This window comes from Calypte anna, chromosome 9 (genome assembly GCF_003957555.1).
Source record: "Calypte anna isolate BGI_N300 chromosome 9, bCalAnn1_v1.p, whole genome shotgun sequence".
In the NCBI taxonomy this organism is placed as follows: domain Eukaryota; kingdom Metazoa; phylum Chordata; class Aves; order Apodiformes; family Trochilidae; genus Calypte; species Calypte anna.
The window spans coordinates 16,251,293-16,274,844 of NC_044255.1; the positions used below are offsets into that span (position 1 = coordinate 16,251,293).

Consider the following 23,552-nt stretch of genomic DNA (forward strand, 5'->3'; position numbering starts at 1 on the left):
TGTTACCAGTACATCTCTGCAACACAGAAGCAATCAGTGTGTATCATAAGTGGTCTCTCTCTCTCCAGGCCTTTCAGTTCTCAGGCTTTGCTTACATGTGCCAGGACCAAGCCTGTGTACTTGTGTCCCATGGAAGGTCTCTCTTGCTTGAACAGGATAGAGTTGCAGTGGACAGTACTTTGTCATACCTTTGAATGTATGGTATTCTGTTTTATTGAGATCAGCTGTTGCGGAAAGGGACTGAACTGACATCATGTGCTGACCTGCAAGTAAGGTTAAAGATGTTTGCAGGTACTCCAAATTCACTCTTGGCTTCTTGGACTGGCAGGACACAGATGGGTCTTGCCCATGCCCATGTGATTGTGGGGTCACTGGCTCATAGAGACCTCAGACAGTGCTGAATAGCATCTCTAGGGAAAAGAGAGGGCATCTGTGGCACTTGATGGCTTTATGTGTTGGAATGTGTCCCAAACATGAAGTGGATTGCTAATGTGAACAGAATTCAGTGCTTGATATAGCTGAGCAGGCCACTTACTGGTATTTTTGAGGTTGGTAACGAGAGAAATAGTGGCTGTTGACGGTTATATTGAAAGAAGTTCAGAATAGAAAAACTGGTTTTCAGTGAAGCAGAAATAAACTGGTTCTTCAGTGTCTCTGATGGCAAGACAGATAAAACCCAAGAAAACATGTGTTTGTGTAAAGGTGCTTGTGGGGTGAGTGCTGGGAGGAAAATCTTATTTTACGTTTTCTACCGAGGAAACAATCCTTGCTCTGAGAGTCTTGCCCTCCAGTTGATGGTGTTTTTCTTCCCTGGCGATGAACAGACGTCATCAGAACGTTTTCTTCTTTTTTCAGATTACGTCTACCACGTATTTGAACAGAGACTTGACAAGGTTTTTTTCAGGTATTAATTATAGCTGACTGCATGCCTAATCCATTATTCTCTTTAGATGGAGTCACTGGGTGTTGAGTGATGAAACTTCAAATGTGATCAGTCTGCTATAGCTGGAGATGTAGCAACTCTTTGTGAGAGCCAGTTCTGTTTCACCTAACAGTGAGTGGAAGAAAGGCTTTTTGTATAATGACAAAAGACAACGTTTGGAAGGGGATGAAAGATTCAGACGTTGCTGTGATTTCTCATTTCAATTCCAAAATGAGAGAAGGGGAAAATTCTTGCTTTCTGTGACCGTAACTCATTTTATCAGGTGTCTCTGGGCATTATCATTGCTTCTGAGTCCTGGGATGTTTTATCTTTACTCATTCATATCATACAGACTCTGAAGTACAAAGAAGCTCAGAGAGCACCTGTGGTTTCCACAGTCCTCTGAAATGAGGCTACAAGAGTTTTAGCCAAGATCCCAGTTGCTGAGCTGGGGGCAGAGCTGGTCTTGCCCCATCTGAGGAAACCAGTGCTTGCTGAAGTCTACTTTTGGGTTTATCTTTAAACATTCCAAGTCCAAACCCACGTCTCCTGAAATTATATGCCCTGTTAAAATTTGCAGTGACTCATTGGAAGTACATTTTGTTAAGCAACCTCTTGGTTTTGTTTTGGAAGCAAATGGCTTTGAATCTGTCTTCTAGATCATTTATCTTGCCCTTCTTTTCATCTTCATATGGTAATAAGGAAGTTGTTCAAGAATATGAGCATAATGCAGAGTGTAGATTTCCCCTGAATACATAATTGTGTAAAACGGGAGCATGAAACATGTCATCCCAGATAAGGTTGTTGGTCCATGTTACACTTTGTTTCTCAGAGATTTGTCTGTATTCGAGATTTGAGACTGTGCAATGCAGTGTTCAGTTGTGAGAGCTGCTGTGACTCCCTCTTGCTTCCTGCTCCCATCCTGAGGCACACATACGCATCTCTCCCCAATGATACATATTCATAAGTGGTAAGCACTTTAAAACCTGACAGTAGTATTAAACTTTTCCCACTGAAAAGGGAAAAGGGAATGCATTCTCCATTTTGTATGTAGTCTGGTAGCAGATATGTTGTACTTGTGCTAATTATGTACCAACAAAGCTGATGACAGCCTGTTGCCCATCTGTGATGGGCTGCCATCAAATTGATGGTCACTTGAAAAGTAAGCAAGAGGCAGTGAGAAAAGTAGCCTTGAGAGTTTGTTAGACTTGAGTGGTTTGAGACAGTTCAGACATTTGGAAGAAACCAGCCATGCAAAATCACTGTGAAGGGGGTTTTGTGGGTATCTCCTTTAACTGGACTTGGAAAACTTGTTTCTATCACAGAAATAGAGTAACCAAGCAGTCGCTATTGTTTGTTTTTTTAAAAAAGCAATCTGGCCTGAATACAGCAAAATTTAATTTGTGTCTTCCTTGACAATTGAAGTAAACTGGCCACACCATGGATTTGATCCCTCTGATCCTATTTGCCTTAGGGGCCTGCAGAGCTGTAGCTTATTGGGTGTCTCATGGCAATGCTGAGATCAGCCTCCGACTGAGAAATTCTCACTGCCATGAATCAACAGGAGTTTTTGTATTAGCTTTCAGGCTGCAGTTTCACCTCAATTTCAAGGTCTCTGTTTTAATCTCAAGTCTCTCCTTGTGTTTCTGAGAAGAAACCCTATTGATTCAGCTAGCACTTTGCTTGTGATTTGCATGTCAGAGTACAACCTGACCCACAATACTAGGAAATAAAATGCTTAAATAGCTAAAATGGGATGTTAAAAAAAATGCAATTTATTAGATTATTTCTCTGTCAGTGATGTGTTTAGCAGGTACAGAAGACAGAATGAACTAAAACAGGCTTTGGCATTTCAGAAAGTGAGTCATTTTTTCTGTTGCATCGTGTATAAACTTTTCCCTTCTCATGTATGTATGGACAAGATTACTTTGAGGTTTTGAATTTTCACTTCAGCTCTGTTTTTTATTATTTTCAAACATTACTGAAAGTGATGCTTAGTATTCTTTACTACTGTACTCAGATTGCCTTGCTCTTCAGTTTTTGGGGTTTTTTGTTTATGTTTTTTTTAATGAGCCAACAGGCATGTTTAAGTGATCTGAAGAGTTGCTGGTTTCTCATGTTTAGGTAGGAGTAAGAAGTTGGTTTATTGATGATTCCTAACATGGTGCCAAGGGATGCTGCTGTCAAATAGCCTGTACACAGGGGACCAACCTTGAAATCTTTGTGCAGTGTGGTCATCTCTTCAAATTATCAAGCATTAGTGCAGGTTCCTTGAAATCCATTTAAAGACCATGAACATGGTGCCATTGCAACCAGCTGTAATAGCAGTCAGGTTTGCCTTTTCTTAGAAGAGTGCAAAAGAGTATTAAAGCACATCTCACTTGCAGGAGGTTCTTGCTCTTGAGTGTGTTTAGTCCTTCTTGCACCTGAGGTCTAAGATTTTCCATGCTGGAGGGATGCTATTGATCAGTGTACTGGGATTTTTAAGTTAAAGTGTAGAGCAGACAATGAATACTGAGAGTAGTGGTCTCTGTTCATTGTTGCCTTATCACAGCTTTTAGAGGTGCCTGGGACCTGTGTAGCCAGAGTGAGTTCCTTCTGGTGTTGTCTCTGTGACTTTCATCTGCTGTGCAGATAGAAACCATATACAAGAAGTTTGCTGTTGGGCTCATCTCTCATGTGTTCCTGCTTAATCATTGCTCAAAGTCTGAGACACTGAAGGTCTGCAGTAACCTTGCAAGGAGCTTGGCCAAGTGTGCCAAGGTCCCTGGGGGTAGAGTTCAGCAGGCTGAAGGGCTCACCTGTTAACAGTAAGGAAGTCTTGCAAATTTACTCAGATGAGATAATCTTTATTATCATCGAGTGCTTCTTCTCATTACAGTTGACAAGACAACCTGCTGGCTGCTGTTGTAAAGAGGTTTTACTTGGCGTGGCTGCTGAGAAATGCTGGGGTGTGAGATGCCTTCTATGGCAGCCCGGGCAGTATAGATGGGTGCTCCCATGGTTGGTGGCATCACTGCCACGCCAGGTTTGAGTGACATGGCTGGGCAATAACTAAGAGGGACAAAGCCTAGCAGGGACCTTTGTTCTTCATCTTTAAGTGAGGCTTTCAGCCTTAGGTTGGGTTTATGGAAAGCAGAGTGAGGTTTGGTTTAGGGGAGAGAAAAAAAATAGTTCTTTTGAAAGCAATTTGCTTCTGCTTTCTGTGAGCAAGGCTTCCAAACGGACTAGGCCAGTTCTGCAGTGCAATCAACAGGATTGGAAAAAAATACCAAGTGAATTAACACAGTGGCTGTGGTAAACATGAACTGAGGCCCTGGAAGTAGCTAATGGCATACCACAAAAGTCTCCTTTCACCCACCACGGGCTGTGCCAGCAGCAAGCACTGCCAGCCCTGGCGTTGAGCAGAGGAAAGCATCATTTGGCTCCTTTTTGGATTTCATTACTCTTCCTGCACTCCCTCCTGCTCACAGCAATAGCCTTTCCAGTTGTAAAGAAGTGAATTAACTCCCTTCGTGTCAGTGATGGATGAGGCTCTTTCTCCCCCTTCAAAGAGGTGAGCCATGCCGGTGAATGCAGGCCAGCAGAGTTGAAAAGTCCAAACGGAACAGGAGAGCCCATGGGGTGACCCAGCTGTCGTCCAGGACACCCGGGGGACAGCTCCTGCTGGTGCCCTGTGAGCAGGGAACAAAAGCCACTCTCAGCGCTCTCACCCGGTCTCGAGGCGCATATTTTTTTTGTCCCCCTTTCAATGGACTTGGGCACATCCCTTAACACACAGCAGCCATTTGTGCAGGGCTCACGGAACCTCGAAGGGGGTGCTTATGCACCCAGCACAAAGGAGGGTTAGCACACCAGTACTTGGGAGATCTCTTTTGAGGCCTCCATGGCTAATCATATTAAAGGTGACCTCGTGGGCAGCGCTTTCCATTGTTGCCATATGTTTTGTCCAGTGCTTGAGTGATGTTGCGCATTGGAATGCATTCATGCATCCTCTAATTTAATCACCAGGCTTAATCCCCTCTCCTGTTCTACACCCTTAGAATTCAATGGCTCCTTTCTAGCCTCTCATGCATTGTCTGTATCTCCTTCACAACCTAATAACTGATGCCTGGAGATATTTTTATTTATTTATTTACTTTCAAAGTATATTTAAAAAATTAACCTCAAGAACAAACCCAGCAACCCCCCCCCAAGGATAAGTGAGTGCAGTGGATGCTCTGGGAGACTGATCCTTAGTCTCTGTGATCTTTTTCTTCAGCTTTTCCATTGAGAAATTAAGCATTGAGCTCATGGGTTTAAAAAAACAAAACAAAATACTACGAATGGAAAAATGACTGAAAAGGCAGTGTGCCTCCTTTTAATATTGTTGGAATAAATAACTAATTTTAAGAACTTTACTGTCTTTGTAAAATATGGTGTTGGTTTCTGCCTTTAAAACTTACCGCTTTGGTATGGACAACTCCAATTTCAATTCAAATTTACCCTACAAAGCCCCAAGTCCATTAAGCTGGGAAACTGGAAAGGCTGATTTATGCAAAACTACTGCAAAAAACAGAGGCTTTGCAAGAGCTGCCATGCTCTACAGAAGCCAAGCATTTCTAGGGAGACTGTCTTTGAAGGATGATTTGTAAAGATTTTTCTAAGACTTCCCTACCCCAGTTGACGCTGCTGTGTGGAGGGGTATGTTAAAAAAGGGAATTAGAGAATCAATTGTGTTGTGACTTGCCTTGGGAGTGGATGGAGTAAGTTCTGGCAAGGGCAGGCAGTGATGAGATTTTAGGATGATGCACTATTAGGTTGCTCATATACTGAACTCCCAGGGGCAGGAAGCCTTTTTATTTCCCTGCACTTGCGGGAGCAGATTGTTAAATAAATACCTTGTGTTTTTGTTCTGCTCTTAGATTCTCCTTCTCCATGTATGGAGTACTGGTACCCACAACTCTAAACAGTGGACTACATCCTGGATGTCCTTGAATCTTTAAACATAGCTTATAACAGTTTTAACTGAATTACGGCTTTGAGTTTCCCTCTGTGAGCCTGTGTGAACACAAGAGTTTCTTGCAGCCGGTTTCTCACATGTGAGCTTTGCTGATCTTCTGTGACTGTGTTATGGTTTGGGTTTGGTAGGAGAAAGGAGAGGTGATGTAAAAGATTGCAGATTTGTGACTGGTTTTAAAAATAGTTTTAAAATACTATGTATCTTCATTTTGAAGAAATGCCATACTGCTTGGAATCCACAACTGCCAAACATAAACCATGTTGAGCCCCTTACATATGGTAAATAACAAGCAGAGTGGAGGGTTATAAACAGCCTGCTGTGCCTTAATGCTGGAAGAAGACACTGACCCTACCTCTCACACTCCAAGCTAGGGATCAACAGCCATGTTGATCAAAAGCAACTTGGCCTTACAAAAATACTTCACGTTACTCTGCACTTTTTTGGAGTGAATCTTGCCAGAGCCCTTTCTGAAGCACCTACATGCCAGAGTCACTTCCCTGCATAAGTGCAGCCTGACTGGGAGCCTGAGGAAGATGGCTGGCTGGGGTCTATCTGGGGGACAGGGTGCCCATCCCTCTACCAGCATCTTGGAAAGCTTTGGATTGCTTGCTCATGCACCAAGCAACTGTGTTTAAGCATGCCAAGAGATTCTGTTAAGTAAGGGAGAGAAGGTCATGGCACGCAGCCTGCCTCTGGCTAGGGAGGAGGGAGCCTGTGGTGCCATGGCAGGATGCTGGGTGGCATTTCATGGCATGCAGTGTGAGGAGAAGATGCTCTCTGGAAATCAGTGGGCTTAGTGTGTATGGCAGGAGATACCTTCCCATCCTCTGTTACTAACAGTGTCTGGGAAAGAAGATTTGGCCAAGGAAACAGCACAGGTTGTAACAAGCTGCAAGAGAGTCCACATTGTCCCCAGAGAACAAGCAAAGCTTGGGTCAGCAGTGCTAGGGCTGGACTCCAGGACTGCCAGGTGTTTCCCAGCAGCACCTCAAAGGATGGGGGAGAATAGCAAGGCTGTCAAACTGAGATCAGTGTCACAAACTGCGAGTATTCTGCATCTTCATAGTCCCAGCTACAGTTTAATGGCGTGCAGATATAACTAAACTTAGAACTACAGTTGTGATCTCTCTTGTTAGCTGGCAGAGCTCTTATGTCAGCACACGGAATGTTCATATTTTAATGGGTTTATCTCTTGTATGGAGGGTATTACACGCTCTCATCTGTCTTCCAGTGCAGCTCCACGGAAATCCCTCCAGGCATGAGGACGTACCTGGACACTGAATTAATCTGTGCTCCTGGGCACACGGCTCCATTAATGGCTCAGCACGGGAAGCAGTTAGCATTAACAAACTTAAGAAAATAGGATTTGCTGTGTCAAACCTGCCCTCAGCTCCTTGTGTCCTCCCAAAAGCAATGACAAAGACTGGGCATATTACAGGAAAACACAAAATAGTCCTAGGGAAGACACAAAATAGGCTGATCTGTACAGTGTCAGCATTCTCCAAAGCTCTTGGGGATGGTGGGAAAGTTGTGCTATAGTCAGGTGCAATAAAAGACACTAAACTGTCTCTCCTCCTGCCACATGCACAGACATATCTACACCCAGAGCTCTTGCCTTGCCTTTCCTTAAGACTTGTGCCTTTTGAAGGCAGTGCTGTGTCCATCCTCCTTCAGGCAGCCACTGCCTCATGCTGTTGCTGGTATGAGGCTCGGGCAGATCTCAGAAACCATCCAACACTTCATGAAAGGCTAATTATCCCCTTACTTATCATCAAATGAACCTTTACCATTGCTGATGTTCTGTTTTCCATTCAAGAAACAGCTGTGTTTCCCTTGTGGTGCAGTGTTCCTTAGCAGAACTGTACATCCATCAGTGGCTGGGTCTGCCCTCTCTTTGGGAGCTGCAACGTTGTTCTCTACTGACTGTGGGCTCTCTCAAAACAGCAGGGCCAAGCGAGAGCTAAACTTCAGGCTGCTTAGGCCTAGGGTCAGTAAGCTGAGACCTGTTTTTAGACATGACTGTCAGGTGTCTGAAATAACAGGATTTGGGGATGATGACCTGTTACCTGCAGTACTCTCTAATAACAATATACCAAGCAGCAAGTTTAGAGAGGGTTTCCACTTGGTTGTATCACTTCTCATCTAAAGCCAATGTGGAACACACTGATTGCTTTTCTTAAGTCCTTCAGACTCTTGTGTACAGTTTTGGGACATATCCCTTTGTGAACAGGCCTTGCTTTTCTTCATCAACTCAAGCTGGCATATACATGGATTTCCATACCACCCACCCTGTGAAAAAGCTGGTGTTGGTCCTGCAGAGCCCTGCAGGTTCTATGTAGGACCTACCAGCAGGCTGCAGGTGCCATGGCTGCACAAAATGCCTGCCTGTTCAGCTGCTGGCACTTGTCATCTTAGGAGAAATTTTACATTTATCATACACTTGAAGCTTCTCCTCTTGTTAATAGTGAAAAGTATTTACTTTTTTTTTTTTCATTGTTACTTTAATTTGCTTGGTTGGTCTGTTTGCACCAGGATATTCAAAGTGGTGGATGTACTTGCTGTTCTGCCAGCCCTTGTTGTACAGTGAGCTTTTTGATGAGCTGGGGGGGATTATGAGGCCCAGGGTGTCTCTCATTGTTGGGTGTCAGTGATGGGTGCTGCTGGTGTCATGCTCCCCTTCTCCAGTGAGATGTCAGTGTCTGCACTTCCTATCTCTTTTCTCATCCAGCAGGTTCTGATCTTGCCTGCTGTCATTGACACTAGTTACAGGTCCCCCTGCTGCTCACCTGGCCTCTGGCTGTTTGCCTCTGGTCTCTCCTGGGTAGTTTTAATTCTCTGATAAGGTGAGTGATGTCTAAGTGCTGCCCTCCAGCTACCAGCTTCTTCACGGACAAAGAGATTTGACTTACCAGCAACTTTAATGGCTTTGAGAAGGGTCAGTCCTGCCTCCCCTGTAGTTTCTGAGATTGTTTCCAATTCCTGATTGCAATCTATGTTCATAGAGTCTTGATCATCCTCCTCTCCCAAATTCCTGCTTTCCCAAGTGAATTTCTGTATCTCCCAGCTGAAAACACCATTGGGGCAGGGCAGGACCTAACTATTCCCCCACAGCCCCATAAAGTCTGTTAGTCATCATCAGTCTTCAAAATTTAATAAATTTCTCTGGCCTAAAACTTCTGGTCTCTATTGAGGCTGGTACAGCCTGGCTTGTGAAGGCTTTGTTATTGCACAAGATTAAATCAGTGAAATTCTTTTGTCAGAGCACCAGCAGGGCTGGGAGAAGCACAAGAGCCTGAAGTGCTTTAAAGAGAAGCTAGGAGACAGGCTCTGAGTAACATAAAACGGCCAAGCAGTGAAATTTGGCATGTATCTTGTTAGTGTCACAGTTTTTTATGTGGCATTTCCTAGGGATGTTTTGCTTTTATTTTAAAATTGATGTATGTGTAGCAAATATTTTTAACTTCATTGACGGTTCCCTAGTGGTCTAGAGCATGCGGTGTGGTGTCACAATTCGTTAGCTTCTGAAGAAGATATTTTTAATCCACCAACGCAAACCCTTCGCAATTGTATAATCTGTATTTCAGTCCTGTGGTTTCCTAATCATGCATCTGAGAATGAGCTCATTCAGTTTATAAATTATGAAGTGAACGGAAGTATTCAGCTCCTCTTTCTAAATAAATCTGGATCCATTTCTTCATGGATTGCATACTGTGTTTGAAACCTCTGATGAAGGCAAGTGTGAATGTTTTAAAATAGACTCATTTGCAGTTAATATTTTTGCCAAGTGGTGAAAGTTGTCTCCTACCCTGTCTTTCCAGAAAGGCTCTTCAGCCTTGACTTGCAGCTGTGAAATATAAGCCAAGGGTATGATGCCAGCTTGCCATTTCGATGACAGCATCCACGTGTCTTTGCAAAGGATCTAGTATACTCCTTTCTGGTTTTGCTGTATTGCTTGACCACCTGTAGTAGAGATTTAAGGGGCCATTAGACTACAAAAGAGCAGCCCTCATATGTGCTAGAAAACACACACTGGTGACTTTACTGACGTGATGGGAAGACCCCAGGGTCCTCAGTGCATCGTAGAGCAAAATCTGCTGCAGCCTGTAGACTAGTTTAGCAATAACTTATTGTGACTTTGGGTCTCAAGCTCGGAACCTCTTGCCTGTGAGGTTAGCTTAAGAAGGGGAGAAAGCTGTCTGCTATCTTCCATCTTCCCATGTCTTGGATTCACTGGCTTTCTATGTATTTTATGCAGCTTTGGGTTGCAGGCAGCAACAGAGGAGAGAAATAACATTTGAGTAAACTATGAGACTGTAAAACAGAAAAGCAACAGCAGTCACATAACCAGGTACTGAGATTGGCCAAACATCTGCTTTCTGCAAAGCCCAAACCAAATGCACCAGGTAACTAGTTGAGCTGGTATTGTGTTTCTTTGTCTTTTTACTTTTTCCACTGTTGGACTTTTGGTCTTTCTTTTATTACCCCTGTCCTGTCCTTACCACATGTTCTTCAGCTTTTACCCAGGGTCTCTCTCCAGCAATTTTGAAGTGTAGCACAAATAGAAAAGCTTGTGGAAGAAGTGCTTTGGTCTCAAGAGCAGCTTCTTTAAGTGAAAACACAGCTGTGAGGTTTGCAGCCTGCGCTTCTATAAGGGCTTGTCCAGACAGCACAGCCAGCACCACTGCAGTCCTTCCAGCACACAGGAATTGGGAAATCCATTGTGAACAAGATTGAGTTTGATGGCCTGTGTGAAGGCAGATGGATGTATTTTTAAGGGACAAGATGCCAGAAAATTCTGTGATTACGTTACTGGAGCACAGCTCGTTTTTTGTGGTTTTAAAAGTGAGTGTCAGGACTCAGGGCTGGGTTTTTTTTTTGGGTCAAAACTGAAATTTAGGCAGGGCATAAAAACCTGCTTGATGACTAAGTTTATTCTTAAAAAGCTTTCTAGAGCTTGCTGGAGGGGGTAATCCTTATTCCAAGAGGGACCTGATACTGGTATTTTTGGACTTCCATGCACATGGGGTTAAAACTGAAAGAGTGCCAAGCACAGAAAAGAAGCCCTGCCTTTCAGGAGACTTTTCTCTGTGTAATCATGAGATCCAGACCCCTGAATTTTGCCTTGGAGGCTGTGTTCTGTCTTTCCTCCTTGACCTGGATGAACTCTTTCTGCTTGAATACTGCACCACATTGGTGGAATTACCTTGAACAGTTATAACCGAGGCTGGCCGAAGCATGCCCTTACATTGCCCTAGAAATGGGACATCTGAAATCTTTGACCTGGTTACTCAGCTGAATCGATAATACCTCTGTGAAACACTGCATGCGTAGAGAAAACTTTGCGTCTAATGATGGAGGTTTGCTGCTTGGAGCCAAGGCTGGGAACAAGGGGATTCAAGCCAAACCATTTACTCAAGGGGCATGCAGAATTTGCCCAGTCAAGTCAATAGAGGTCCTGGCAGCATTTCAGCAGCCAGAAGGCTTCTCCTCACTCTCTCTCCTTGTTGGAGCTACCAGGCTTTATCGCATGACTGGACCCCTAATTGCTGCAGATCTAAAACTTTCTTTAAAATGAGGACAGCTGCTGGCCATGCTGAAGCTCAGGCATGCCTGGAAGTCCATGACAGTGTTAAGCACTGCTCCCTGTTTCTGAAAAGCCTCTTTCTGACCCTGACTGAGGAAGCCCCATGATGTAGGCAGCCTCCCCAGTGTGGGGCTTTGGGTCCTCACAGGGATCAGGAAGCTCAGAGCTGTTGGTGCAGTGAAGGGCACTTACGCGTTGGCTGGTGTCTCCTGCCTGTCCATGTCTGTGTGCTGGTTTATTGTCTGCTCATCTCTGTCAAGGCAGTATGTGGGAACCCTTGGGGGCAGATGAGGCATGTTGGTATCTGATGGGTGGAAGAGCAAGGAGGTAGCCTCCTGTCAGCCAGCTACACCTTCTGCTGGATTTAAAGATAGAGGAATACAGATGGCGAGGATGTTAGCTACCTAGAGAGTGGAGCCATGGCACAAACAAGTGTTATGTGCACACATCCCTCCTGTGCCCAGTAACTACTTTGGGCAGGAGGTGACTTTCCTTGAGGAAGTGGCATTACCATCACTTTAAGCCTACAATATGTGCCTCCAAACATTACCAGGGATAGTCCACTTGCATTCTTTTGCTTTTTCCACCAGTCACCAGTCAGTGTGCCCACACCTGCTCGGTACCTTGGATGACATGTTCTCCCTCATGGAGGAAATGTGTCCTGCCCATCGGCTTTCCTCAGCCCCTTTGAATTTCATCACTCTGCTCATCTTCTTGTTTGGGTGTATTGCAGTAGTGTCTGGTGGTGAGCAAGCCTATCCATCACTGTATCCACACAGATCCCAATTACTCCTTTTGACAGCTCTTATTCACAAACCTCCCTGTGCCTCTGACATCTCAATTATTGATGGGGCTTGCCTGGTAGGCAGCACTCTGTTCTCAGCATGGCTACGTTCCAGCTCCCTTTCCCATTGAGTTCACACACGCACCATGCTGAGCATTTCTTTATGTGCAAAACTATTGAAGTGGAAAGGGATCTTTATTAGCATGTGAGCTCCAGGGTTGCGCTACCGAAGAGGGCAGTGCAAACCAAATTGCACCATAGTACAGGGATGGGAAATTTCCTTCCCCTCTCCTCTCCTGCTGAAGCCCAGCAATGTCTTGTAAAATTATATTATTTCTTATGTTTAATGCTGAGGATACCTTGATCTGATGAGCCATCCTTGTGATGGGGTCACCCCGGCAATTGCATTTCCCAGAAAAACCTCAGTCCCCCATTACCCTTATAGACATAAAATCTGGTATTTTGAAGAGCGATGCCCTTCCCTTTGTCTTGGTATTAGTTTGTTTGCTGGCTTTACAGCAAGCCTTTGCAAGTCTAACAAAGAGCACTGACACAAAAATGGAGCTTCAAAGCAGTGCATGGTGTTAGCACAGTGTTGTCAAATTGTTTAAGAGCTAAAGCTGTGCCAGAGGGAGATTGCAAAAGCTTGGGTATTTTGTAGAGCTTTGTGTATCTGAGGGGCTCTGGATGTCTCATGACATTGCTGTATCACAAGTCAGATAGGAAGAATGATAAAGTGGTCAATCAGCTCCTGACAACCTCCTGCCCCTTGCTTTGCCCTGCAACCTTCTTTAACTCATCTGTAACCCGAGGTTTTGTGCTTCACAAAGGAAAGAGAAGATAGGACCAGAGAGAAGCAGCAGTGTAGGGTGTGCAGAGCTGGGAAAGATTACTTGATTTGGTTGGGGAGATTTGTGGTGGCAGGCACCTCACAGATAAGCTTTAGCATTAGAGGAAGGATCTGTGGAGAAGACCTTTCAAAGTACTGAGGTGCTGGGAAGCATACGTGACTTTAAAGCTGAGCATGACTGTGCAGAAGTGAGCACATGTCTGAGGGTGGTCAGTGGAGCACTATCATGGCTCCAACAACAGAGAGAACCCAGCTTTTGAGATATCCAGTGTATGTGGACAACTTTTCTCAAGCTCAGTAGGAAGCTTACAGTCTCTGCATGCCATTTTGCCTCCTGGCAGTATTCACCTGGCCCTTCTTTACCTCTTAACCTGCCTTAGTAGAGGTGATGGGTTTTGCCTGGGAGCTCTGTGCTCTTTGCAGAGACAAATGCCATCAGATGAGCGAAGTCAGCTGAAGAGCTGCTGTTGGCCATACAGCCAGAGCTTGGCTGTTCCTTACAGGTCTGTAAGACCTCCTGGCTTGAGTGAGAATCAGAAGTCCGCTCTTTCCCCTCCTGGCTGGCCATGACCATGCATCAGCAGGGCAGATCTGCTGATGAGCAGAGTTTCGTGCATCAGCAACAGCATGGCCTCCTTGAGCTATGGTTGCAGGGACAGACCTTTAGTTACGTCTCCCTGTGTGACAGCCTGACCCTGACATTTCTGTGAGTGTGGTCTTCATGTCACTGCAGGTAACAGAAGCATCCTCTTGCCTGACAGCCTTGCCCCAGATGGTCAAACCATGCAGAGTCCCCTTTACGCAGGCATTGCTGGCACTTAGTTGGTAGCAGAGACAGCTAAGCCTGCCAAACAGGGTGTGTTTTATTTTTCTGAAATACCAGGAGCAGACAAAGAAGGGTTAAAATAACAGAAAGTTGAAAACCTGTTATCTCTGGGAACTGTGATCTTTCCTTTTTGGGTAGGCGGGTTCCATGGGACCCCATCCCCCCAGATAGTGGAAAGGTCACCCTCCCATACCTGATTGCCCCACAGCTTTCCCTGGCAGCCTGTCCAAACAAGGCTGATTTCCTTCCCAGCCCTTTTCCTTCCTTTCCTTCCCCTGGACTTGTCTTCTCAGTCAGCTGGCTCCAGCCCTGGGTGGTCTCAGGGGTCCAGACCCCAGGTGAGCTGTAAACAGGGATGTAATCCCAAAGTCTGCTTAGCTGATAGCTGCAAATGAGAGGCCCAGACATTCCTCAGTTTGTCCTGAAATATTATTGAAAGTGGTTAAAGCCACACTTTTGCACAATTTTCCATTTTCTTTTGTTTTTCTTCTTTAGTGACTCTGTAATGCAGTGCCCATTCCTCAAAGTGCAGAACCAGGTGGAGCTCTGCCTGAGGTAATCACTGACTCTTCTGCCTCGGAGGTGCTTCCTGATATTCTAACAGGAAGGCTTTGGAAAAACTGGCCCATAAAAATGGCTTTGAGTAGTTCCCAATTTCTCCTTCAGTTCCTTAAACCAGGGCAACTCATTTGGGGAGCTCTGGTTGCAGACAAGTGATTTTTGCCTGTGCTACAGCAAGGGGAGGTTGCTTGTTTCTTGCTGACCTTCTGCCCCCATGGGATAACTGCCATGTGCCATGACAGCATCTGTTTTCAGAATGGCTTACAGAGTTAGGGGAATAGAAGTTAAGGAAGATCAGATGGATTAAGCCTCAGTCTGGTACTCAGTTCTTAACTCACTATCCAAGATGGTGAATTTTTTTATGATTTCATGGTATGCGGTTTTATTTGGGTCAGTGAAAGCACAGCATATGACTTTGCTACCCTTTAGGGAAGGAAAAATCAGTGCACCATCTAATGACTCAGCACATGGAGTCTCTTAACAGCCCTACAGAAGGAAGATGTTTTAATTCTGTGTTCATTCCTGAATAAACTGTTAATTTGAGTTAACACTTTCCTTGGAGCCCAGTGAAGAGGAATCTGTGATCAGATGGAGTGGCTCAACACTGCTCTTCTTTCCCTGTTTGAAAGATGGGCTTATCATAACGAACCTGCTTTGTCTTTTAGCCCTTGCTATGGTCTTTCCAGTCTGTTTCAAGAGTTCTGCACAATCCAGTAGTGCTGACAGCCCTGATGTTAGTAATCTTTGTGGCCCTAAAAAAGCCAAAGTTTTCAGTGCATGAAGACTGCAGCCACCTCCTCTGAAGCATGCTGCCCCTCTTACCCAGCCAGCTGGAGACTGGTCAGGATCTGCAGCCCTTTTGCAGAGCCCAGGGACTGCACCTCATGGCTGCAGGAGCTGGTGGGACACTGGTTTGTTTGGGGCCCAGCAGCTTTTACTTGGAGAAAGAGGGGCTGCTCAGATGTTTTTCCTGTGGCAGGGCTCAGCCCCGTGCTGTTTTCTAGGCAGTGTAAGCATTTAAAACCCCTGGCTACATTTTCAGCAAAAAGTCTCTTTGCAGAACCATTCCATTGCTTGTTGAAAGAGGATTAATTTTTCCCCCTTAAATAATGTGAGCCTTGTTTGAAATCTGAAAGCCCTTGCCGAGTGCCTTCTTGGAGCTGCAAAGAAAGCAGCTTCCAGGTCATTTCATAGCCTCCTGCCGGACACGGATCCAAACTGCAAGCCCTTCTAACAGCTCTTTAATAACTCTGCACAGAAGGAAAAATCTGTCACCTTTCCCTCTGTGGTTTCTCCTCTCTTCTAATGCACTGGAGGAACGAGATGGGGCCGGGAAAGTTTTCAGAGAAAGGCTCGTGGGAACTGCAGCTGCTGATGGAGAAGAGTCATTTCTTTAGTGTCTGAGGGGAACCGCAGTCACTTTGGTGAAGGGTGGTGTGTGTGGGTGGGTTTGGAGGGGTGAACTGTTATGACCCATGCATTTCAGAAGAACCACAAACACTTTATAGTAACAAAGGGTGGAAAAAATGAGAGGTTTCTGCAATGCATGTGACTTTTCCCTGAGGTTTGGAACCCTGTGTTATGTTCCAGGCCATGGTGTTTGCGTGTCAGTCTCTGTGAGTTAAGCTTTCTCCCACAAGCCTCACTTGAAGTTGCTGTGATGACTGAGAGCCTAAACTGTTGCTTTTTTTTTTCCCCCCTCCCCCTCTCTCTCTCTTTTCATTCTCCCCTACCCCCCTCTCTTTTCTGCAGCTGAAGCTGTCATTTACCTTGGACCAGGAGAGCGGGATGCCTCAAGGCTGTTATATCTATCAGTACCGGGACAGCAACAAGTAAGTCCCGCGGAAGATTGCATGCAGCAGATAGAGGAAGGTGCACTGAAAGGAAACTGCCCTGCCTTCTGGCAGAGGGATAGCAACTTCTTGTACCACTTAAAAGTAGATTAATGCAGGCTTCAGGCTTGACCTGAAACTGGGAGCAGCTCATGTAAAGGCTGGATCCTTTAAAATGCACAAGGCCTTGCAGCCCCCTTTCTTCTGCAACCTTTAAAAGCTGCTTTTGTTTGGCTAAAAGGCTGGCTCTTGTGTACAATGGTCCCTGGCAGAACTCAGCCAGGCTTTGCCCAGAGAGGTTTGCAGCTCTAACACTGAACTATTTTGTGCTGGGGTGGCTCTGGGAAGGTGAGCAATGGGGAAAAGCATCCAAGGCTGCACTAGCCCCAAAGAGGGCAGCCCTTGCTTCTGCTCAGTTACAGAGAGGTACAGCATCCTCTTCTATCTGCTCAAGCTCACATGGGTTCATGGAGTAGCCTTTTGTTTGTGGTATTGCAGCCCCAGTGCAGCCACGCACTCTGTTTTTATAAGGTACTGTATGATATTCAAGCTTTGGATATGTTTGGAGCACAGAGTCCTCAGTTTCTAGGTATTCTGCCTATTTTTACTAGCTGCCGTATTGAATTGGCACCCAAGATGTTTTTATTTCAGATCACATTCTCATTATCAAATTGACGGCAGCAGCACAGTTCAGGATATTTCTGTGTTCGCGCTGCATTACTTTGCCTGAATACCAGCATGTCATAAATCCACAGCCTGTTGCCTCCACCCATATAGTTCTGCTTCTTGCCAGTTATTGAAGTTTAACCTAAAAAAAAGGAGTGTATATGAAATTATAAATGAACAGAACAGCCTGTAATTAGATCTGCTCCGAAATGCTGAAGAGAATGCTCCCAACAAGGAAGAGGGGCATCCACAGCAGCACCTGCCCCTTTTTAAGCTGAGAAATCTCAGTGTTTAGACAAGAAAATAGTTTCTGAGAGAATCTTTCCCACCTGCGGATGGGAGATTAGCACATGATACCTGGTCCCATCTGAGCTATCCTAGGCCCAGAGGCACAGATGAGAAGAACTGTTACCTCAGCCACTGAGCTAAAAGTGTCCTTAGGTGCAAAAGCATAAAGTTAACAAGGGAGGAGTGTTTGTTTTTGAGCTTTTAAAAGGTGACAACATACAATGAACAGTGAAGAAAAGAAAAGCCCTAGAGCTACTAGGGGTTTGTTAAGGAAGTTTATAGATGCAGTGTTTCTAATTGTGTGGTGTATATCTAAAAAAATCAGCAGCCGTGGCTTTTTCTGCTGCAGACCCTTGTCTCCCTGGGCTCCAGTGGGTGTTTTGTGCCATTGTTTGAGGAAACTCTGGGGACAGGAGTGGAACTGTTTTGTTTAAATACTAAGGCCAATAGCAATTCCACTTGGAAACCTTGCTTTTAGTGGTGAGTGATCCAGCATGTGACAAAGTAGCTGTGGCATGTTGGCAGCTGTTGATTTAGAGATGTATGGCTGTGACCTGCATTTCTGGCAAGCGTGGGAGCCGAGCCACCCTGAGCCATGCCAGCCAGGATCATGGGTTGGAAAAATACGATGCAGGCATGATGAGTGGGATTGCAAGCAAACACAGACTTTGTGTGTGCCTGACGAATCCAAATTGCAATTACACCTCCCTGCGGAGCCCTGTGCTTTCTATTTTATAGCTTGCTGGACCAACCTGGGGTGAGCAGGATCCCATTTCCCAGGGAGAGGCTTCCTAAGTTTGTGCACACACTTATTCCCCTAAGCCCCGTGCATGCAGCCCAGGGCCTCTGACAATCCTTGGCCGGTGTACTGAAGCGTGAAGGTCTGTTGCAGCCAACATATTCTTGAAGGTAAAGTGCTCTTTAGCCAAACATGTGCTCAGTTCTGTTTTTACCCTAGGTGAATTTGGAGAAGCTTGTGTGCTGCAGCTTTATTTGCAACAGAGCATTACATTTGAATAGTGCAGTGGGGCACTGGATGGAGCTCCTCCTCAGCCAAGCAGAGTCCAGACTTGTCAAGTGCTGGACCTTTCAACAGGTTACTTGGTTATCTGTACAGTAGTGTGGCAGTTGTGATAATTTTTCCTTAGCAATTTCCCTTGAGTAAATTGCAGGCCTTGTGTTCTCCCAAGCCTAGTCAGGCTTCAATGGTGCTTCGATTAGCTGGACCTAAGGAGATAACAGCCCTTCTGCATCCACCTAAAGATGTATCTAGAAGTTAAACTGATTTCACATTTGTGTCTGCACCATGTTTTGGAGCTGTTCACAGCCCAGAGAAGAAACACTAACAATACACGGCAAGCTGATGCATGGGAAAGACTGGAAGTGTGCACCCTGGAGCCCAGTTTCAGGGAAAAAAATTACAGCAGGAGAAGCTCTTGAGCAGCAGCTTTAACAAAAGGAAGCGGAGGTGATCTCAGTTGACAGTAAAGCACACGTATTCTGGCCTGGGCAGTGTGCCTGGTGCACCAGAGGTCAGTGTGAGCAGGGATGTGCAAGGCACGGCTCAGTGCCACCCTGATCACTGGAGGAGTGTCCCTTCCCCTCCAAGTGGCAAATGCTGTTCCAGGCTGCAGCCAGACGGGGCCACCGGAGAACAGCAGATATTGGCCTCCTGCTCAGAACAAAGGGCCACAGCATTGCTGAAAGTGTAATTACCAAAGCAATTAAAATTTCTATTGCTTAGGCTAGAAGTGCAAGTAGCGTGCAGGTTCTTACAAGGGCAATCAATTGGAATTTGTTCCCTATAAAATGATAAAACCCTGCCAAGGAGTTTTTGACCACCCTGGCAGCTTCCTGTTGCCTGCCTGCAGCAGCCTTGATGGGCACAATGCTTGCCAGGCACTCGCTCCAGTGTGAGCTGGGCACTTTGGGGAGACCAGGCTCAGGGGAGCCTTGGATTGAGACCAGAGGAGGTGCTGGGCAAGCAGCTGCTTGCCCCTCCACCCCCAGCCATGATATGATGATATCTGATGGCACTTGATGGTTCCAGTAGCAATCCAAGTGCTGTGTTGGGACTGAATGGAGGAGAGGGGCTGTCACGGCTCCTGCGGTCACAGAGGGTGAGAGCAGAGAACATCACTTCTCCCCTTCTTTCCTGCTCAGACCCAGACACTTTCCTCCCCTTGACTGCCAGTCCTTCCTGGCCCCAGAGGAGATAACTTGACCTCACACAAAAGCCTCTCAGCTGCTTTGTCATCTTCCAGCCATGTTACTTATATTCTCCCAGATGGGGGTCAGTGTAGTCAGCAGAGCACCGTGGGAAGGTGCTGTGGGAAGGCTGTCCTGCAGTGGGAGGTTGATGTGACATGCCACGAGGACAGCCAGAGGCATGTGCTGGGTGTCATTTGGAACAGGAGCATGTTAGCCTTCACATGGGCCCAGAGCAGTCACACCCAGGAGGGAACAACCCTGCCAGCCATCCTAGGGTGTGACCGAAGCACCAGTTTGGTGTTCAAGGTGGGTCTGGTTTTCTGCCTTTGCCCATGCAGTGGATCGGATTGCAATACCCAGCCAGGCAGTAGAAGACAATCAGGGAGGGCCATTTGCATCCATCATGGCTCATGAATCCTCTTTTATAACACACACTTGCAGGTCCCCATCTAGGACTATGATACTGGCTGTGCTGAGTAAGCACCAGCATCCTGCTCTGCAGCCTGCCTGCCCAGGCCAGCTGGTCCTGAACTGGTGGGCTACCACGCAGTGGAGGGATGAGATCAAGACAGGTTACAGATGGTCATGAGACTTCTTCCAGCTTGTGTGCAGGGAGAGCCAAAGCCAACTTGAGATCCCTCTGGAAGAAATTAATTGTGAGAAGTTTAGTGTCCTTTGGCTGTGTCCAAGGAATAGGAGATTCAGTCTGTTTTCTGTGTTCACTGTCACTATCCAGACATTTCTCTGGAGACTTCCTAGGCTCTGCTCACCTACCTACCTGAAGTTTGACCCTTCACATGCCCTTGTCTTCCTTCCAGTACTCTGATTACTACCCTCTTTCTCAGATCAAAGTCCCTGCCTCCCCAGACCCACCAAGGAGATGTAACTCCCTGTCAAAATTCATCCTGTTATGTGGGCCATATTTGCAGGGCAATGAGACACTTCCTTGTCCCCAACTGGTACTTTTCTAACATGGTCTTTCTGATCCTTTAGCCTCCAGGTATTGGTCTCTTTTGTAGGTCCCTTCCACAAATCACAGATGCTATATTTGCCCATAGGCCATCTTACAGCTCGCCAATGAATTGCGTTTTAATTCCTTACTGCAGCTGGGGTTTGTGTTAGGGTTATGAATTTGCACTGGGCGATTTCATGCTCTCTACAGAGTAATTTCTAAGCCCAGAGGAGCAGCATCTTGCAGGGAAGCACTTAGAGACCTCTTACAAAAGCAGCATTGGAGTATTGATCATTTTTTTCTCTCTGGGGACCTGGAGTGCTACAGATCAAGCTGCTGTGCAGTGTAGCCACTTGCGGGCAGCACCACACAACTCTTCAGGATGAGAAGTGAAAACTAGCTCCAGTTGAAAGGAAAAGTGGTGCCCCCTTTTATATAAAGATCAGTGATGCTTGGTACATTGGATTATCACTTTAAACACCAGGACTTCAAATGCCAGGGTGCATGCACGCCTGATGCTGACAGGCTAGTGATATATAATGCTGTTTGGGTTACCAACTGAGCTCTTGTCTGCAATCTTTTCATAAGGTGAATGTAATAATCTGCAGTGATGTACCCAACATTACATCAGAGAGCCAGCCTATAATTATGCTCATGTTGTTTGAATGGGTTATTTGTCACCAACACATTAGTTCACTCCATTTGTTGCTATCGTTCAGGGCTGCAGCAGGTTTGGTGTAAACAGAGCTTGGGGTGAAGGTTTGGAGGCTTTATTATTTTTCTGAGCAGCGCAAAGCAGAATTGTTTGGGATTTATTCTATTTTGCTAGGAGAGCTGTTGACTGGGAGTGCTTGGAACAAAATATGTAAAGCAGCTGACATAGCGTAACTGATTTGTTTTCAGAAGTGCTTCCCAGGTGTATAGCTCATGTGTTGGACTTTAGCATGGACCTGGTTGCTTTGCAATGAGCTGGCAGGTTTACCGTAGTGTGTTTTGTTCCTTATGAGAAATTGAGGTTTGCAGAGTGGGTTGTTTGTGCAAGGAGCTGCTGCACAGCTCACACAGTCATTGGGTGCCTGACTTGCCTTATAACGTGGTTGTTTCATGTCATGCATCCCAGCGAAGCAGCGCTGCTTGTCTTGGTATAAAGGGAGTGGTTGTCTCCCCTAATGGCGTCTGATTTTCTGCTTAGTGATCAGCAAATACGTGCTCACCCTACTCTGACCTGCATTGCCAGGGGAGTCTCTGAAGCTGGCATCTCTTGTTGTTTGACTGGTCTGGCAGACTGGGATTTTGTGGGAGAAATCCATATACATATCATCCTTTGACATCTCAGGCTTGTATTTATGCTGGCTAGTATAAGTTATTTACCTGAAGCTTATGAAATGTCTTTTTTAGATTTCTGATCAAAATAAAATTAATTCCATTTCAGAAATGGATCTGCCAGTCAGTGTCAAATTCTCCAGGGTGGGATTTTCACTTTAGGGTGTCCCACTGGACAAGGTGGCTTAGCTGGGAGGAGTCATGTCCCACTGCACTGTGCGATCCCACACAGTTCTCTGCGATCACCACTGTGGATCGCTACATTTCTGCATTTTCCCAAGTCTTGCTGGATTGGAGGTAGCCAGGCTGCCCCGTGATTCTTTCCTGGTGAGCTGTGGGAGTACCTAGCTGTCTTTGGAGGCCACAGAAAATCTTCAGAGGCAAGCATGGTAAGCAAGCCTGTGTTTTTGTTGCTGAGAAAGAATACCACCACTTTGATTGGAGTTACCTCCTGGGTTTAAGACTAAGCCAGCCTCTCCTGGGCTTAACACACTAGCAGGCTCTGGTAGAAGTGGTGTCTGTGTGGATGAGAATAGGATTAGAAGCAAAATGCAAGCCAAGACATGAGTTAGCACTCAGAGAAGATATATTCTGCAAAAGAGAAGACTAAGCAGGTTGGAGTTTTTCTTATGATACTGTATCTCATTTTTTGTTTGCCTTATTGGCACTAAACTTTACCAAAGTCATCAGGTGATGTGTATCCTTCACCTGCCAAAGGGTAAGCATTGGAGTTGGCCAGGCAATGCTGGTGAATTATTCTTTCCCTGTACACAGAGATAAACCAGTCCTCCTAGTTCTGGCATTCGTTCAGTGTAGGGTAAATAATCCAGGAGAATAAGCCTGGAGGTTGACCTTTAAAACTTCAGATGCGTAATCCTTCCTGACTAAGGTATGAGCTTGGTTTTTCACAACCAAAGACTCCTGGGACATAGGCTGCAAAACAGTCTTTCGCACCTGAGACTTTAAGGAGCAAGGAGCTGTTCTTTCCTTGCAGAAGGGACCCTATGACCATTTTTTGATGAGGAAGAAGGGTTCTTGCTAAAGGCTCTTGCCCACATGCTACTTAGCTGCTTTTCTTGACACAGACCTGCCTCCTCCTGCCACCCTGGTGTTTAATAACAGGTTTCCAATCTGTCAGTGCTGTAGAAATAGTAACTGCCAAATCCTTGCAGTGTCGGTGTGATGTGAGGGCTGCAAATGGAAAGGGTGGTCAAGGAAACTGCCTTTGCCCTGACCAAGCAGATGGGATTTAAAGATGACCTTCCCTCTTCCAAATGAACATTTGAGGCTTGTTTGGTGGCCTACACAATATTCCACCTCAGCCAGTTGATCTTTCTCTAAATCCTTAAAGGCTTACCAGAGCATTCAGTGTCTGCTCCCATTGTCAAGGGGGACGAAAGACTGGGCTCTTCAGTGCATGTGAGTGTGTGACCTCCTGCTATCCCTGGCTTGAATCAGGGGAGTTTTGTAATCTTATCTTTTTTCACAGTGTTCACTTGGAGAAGAGCTGTAAAACTCTTGTGTCAGTGTTTGATGTCTGGATATTCAGTGGCAGTCAATTAGGTGAGAAAATCAACTGCAATTGTAATTAAGTCAGAGATGCAGTGTCCATGTATCATCCCCAGAGACCTGTTTACCTATCCATTTGCTTAACAATATGTTTGGAAGTCCTCAGAAGCATTTCAGCACCAGTTCCCTGGCCTATATGTGTCTGAGTAATGCCCAAGGCAGTGAGCTATATCTGGACTAAA

The 23,552-nt window shown here is 45.7% G+C and overlaps 1 protein-coding gene across 4 annotated transcripts in view; it reads left to right on the plus strand.

Moving 5' to 3' along the window:
- Positions 1–23,552, plus strand: part of DIS3L2 (DIS3 like 3'-5' exoribonuclease 2) — a 178,309-nt gene that overhangs the window by 124,202 nt on the left and 30,555 nt on the right. For all 4 annotated transcript variants that reach the window (XM_030455829.1, XM_030455830.1, XM_030455832.1 and 1 more), the window contains one exon: positions 16,282–16,361. In XM_030455829.1, the coding sequence (XP_030311689.1) occupies positions 16,282–16,361 (80 nt within the window). The remainder of the gene's footprint in view (positions 1–16,281; positions 16,362–23,552) is intronic.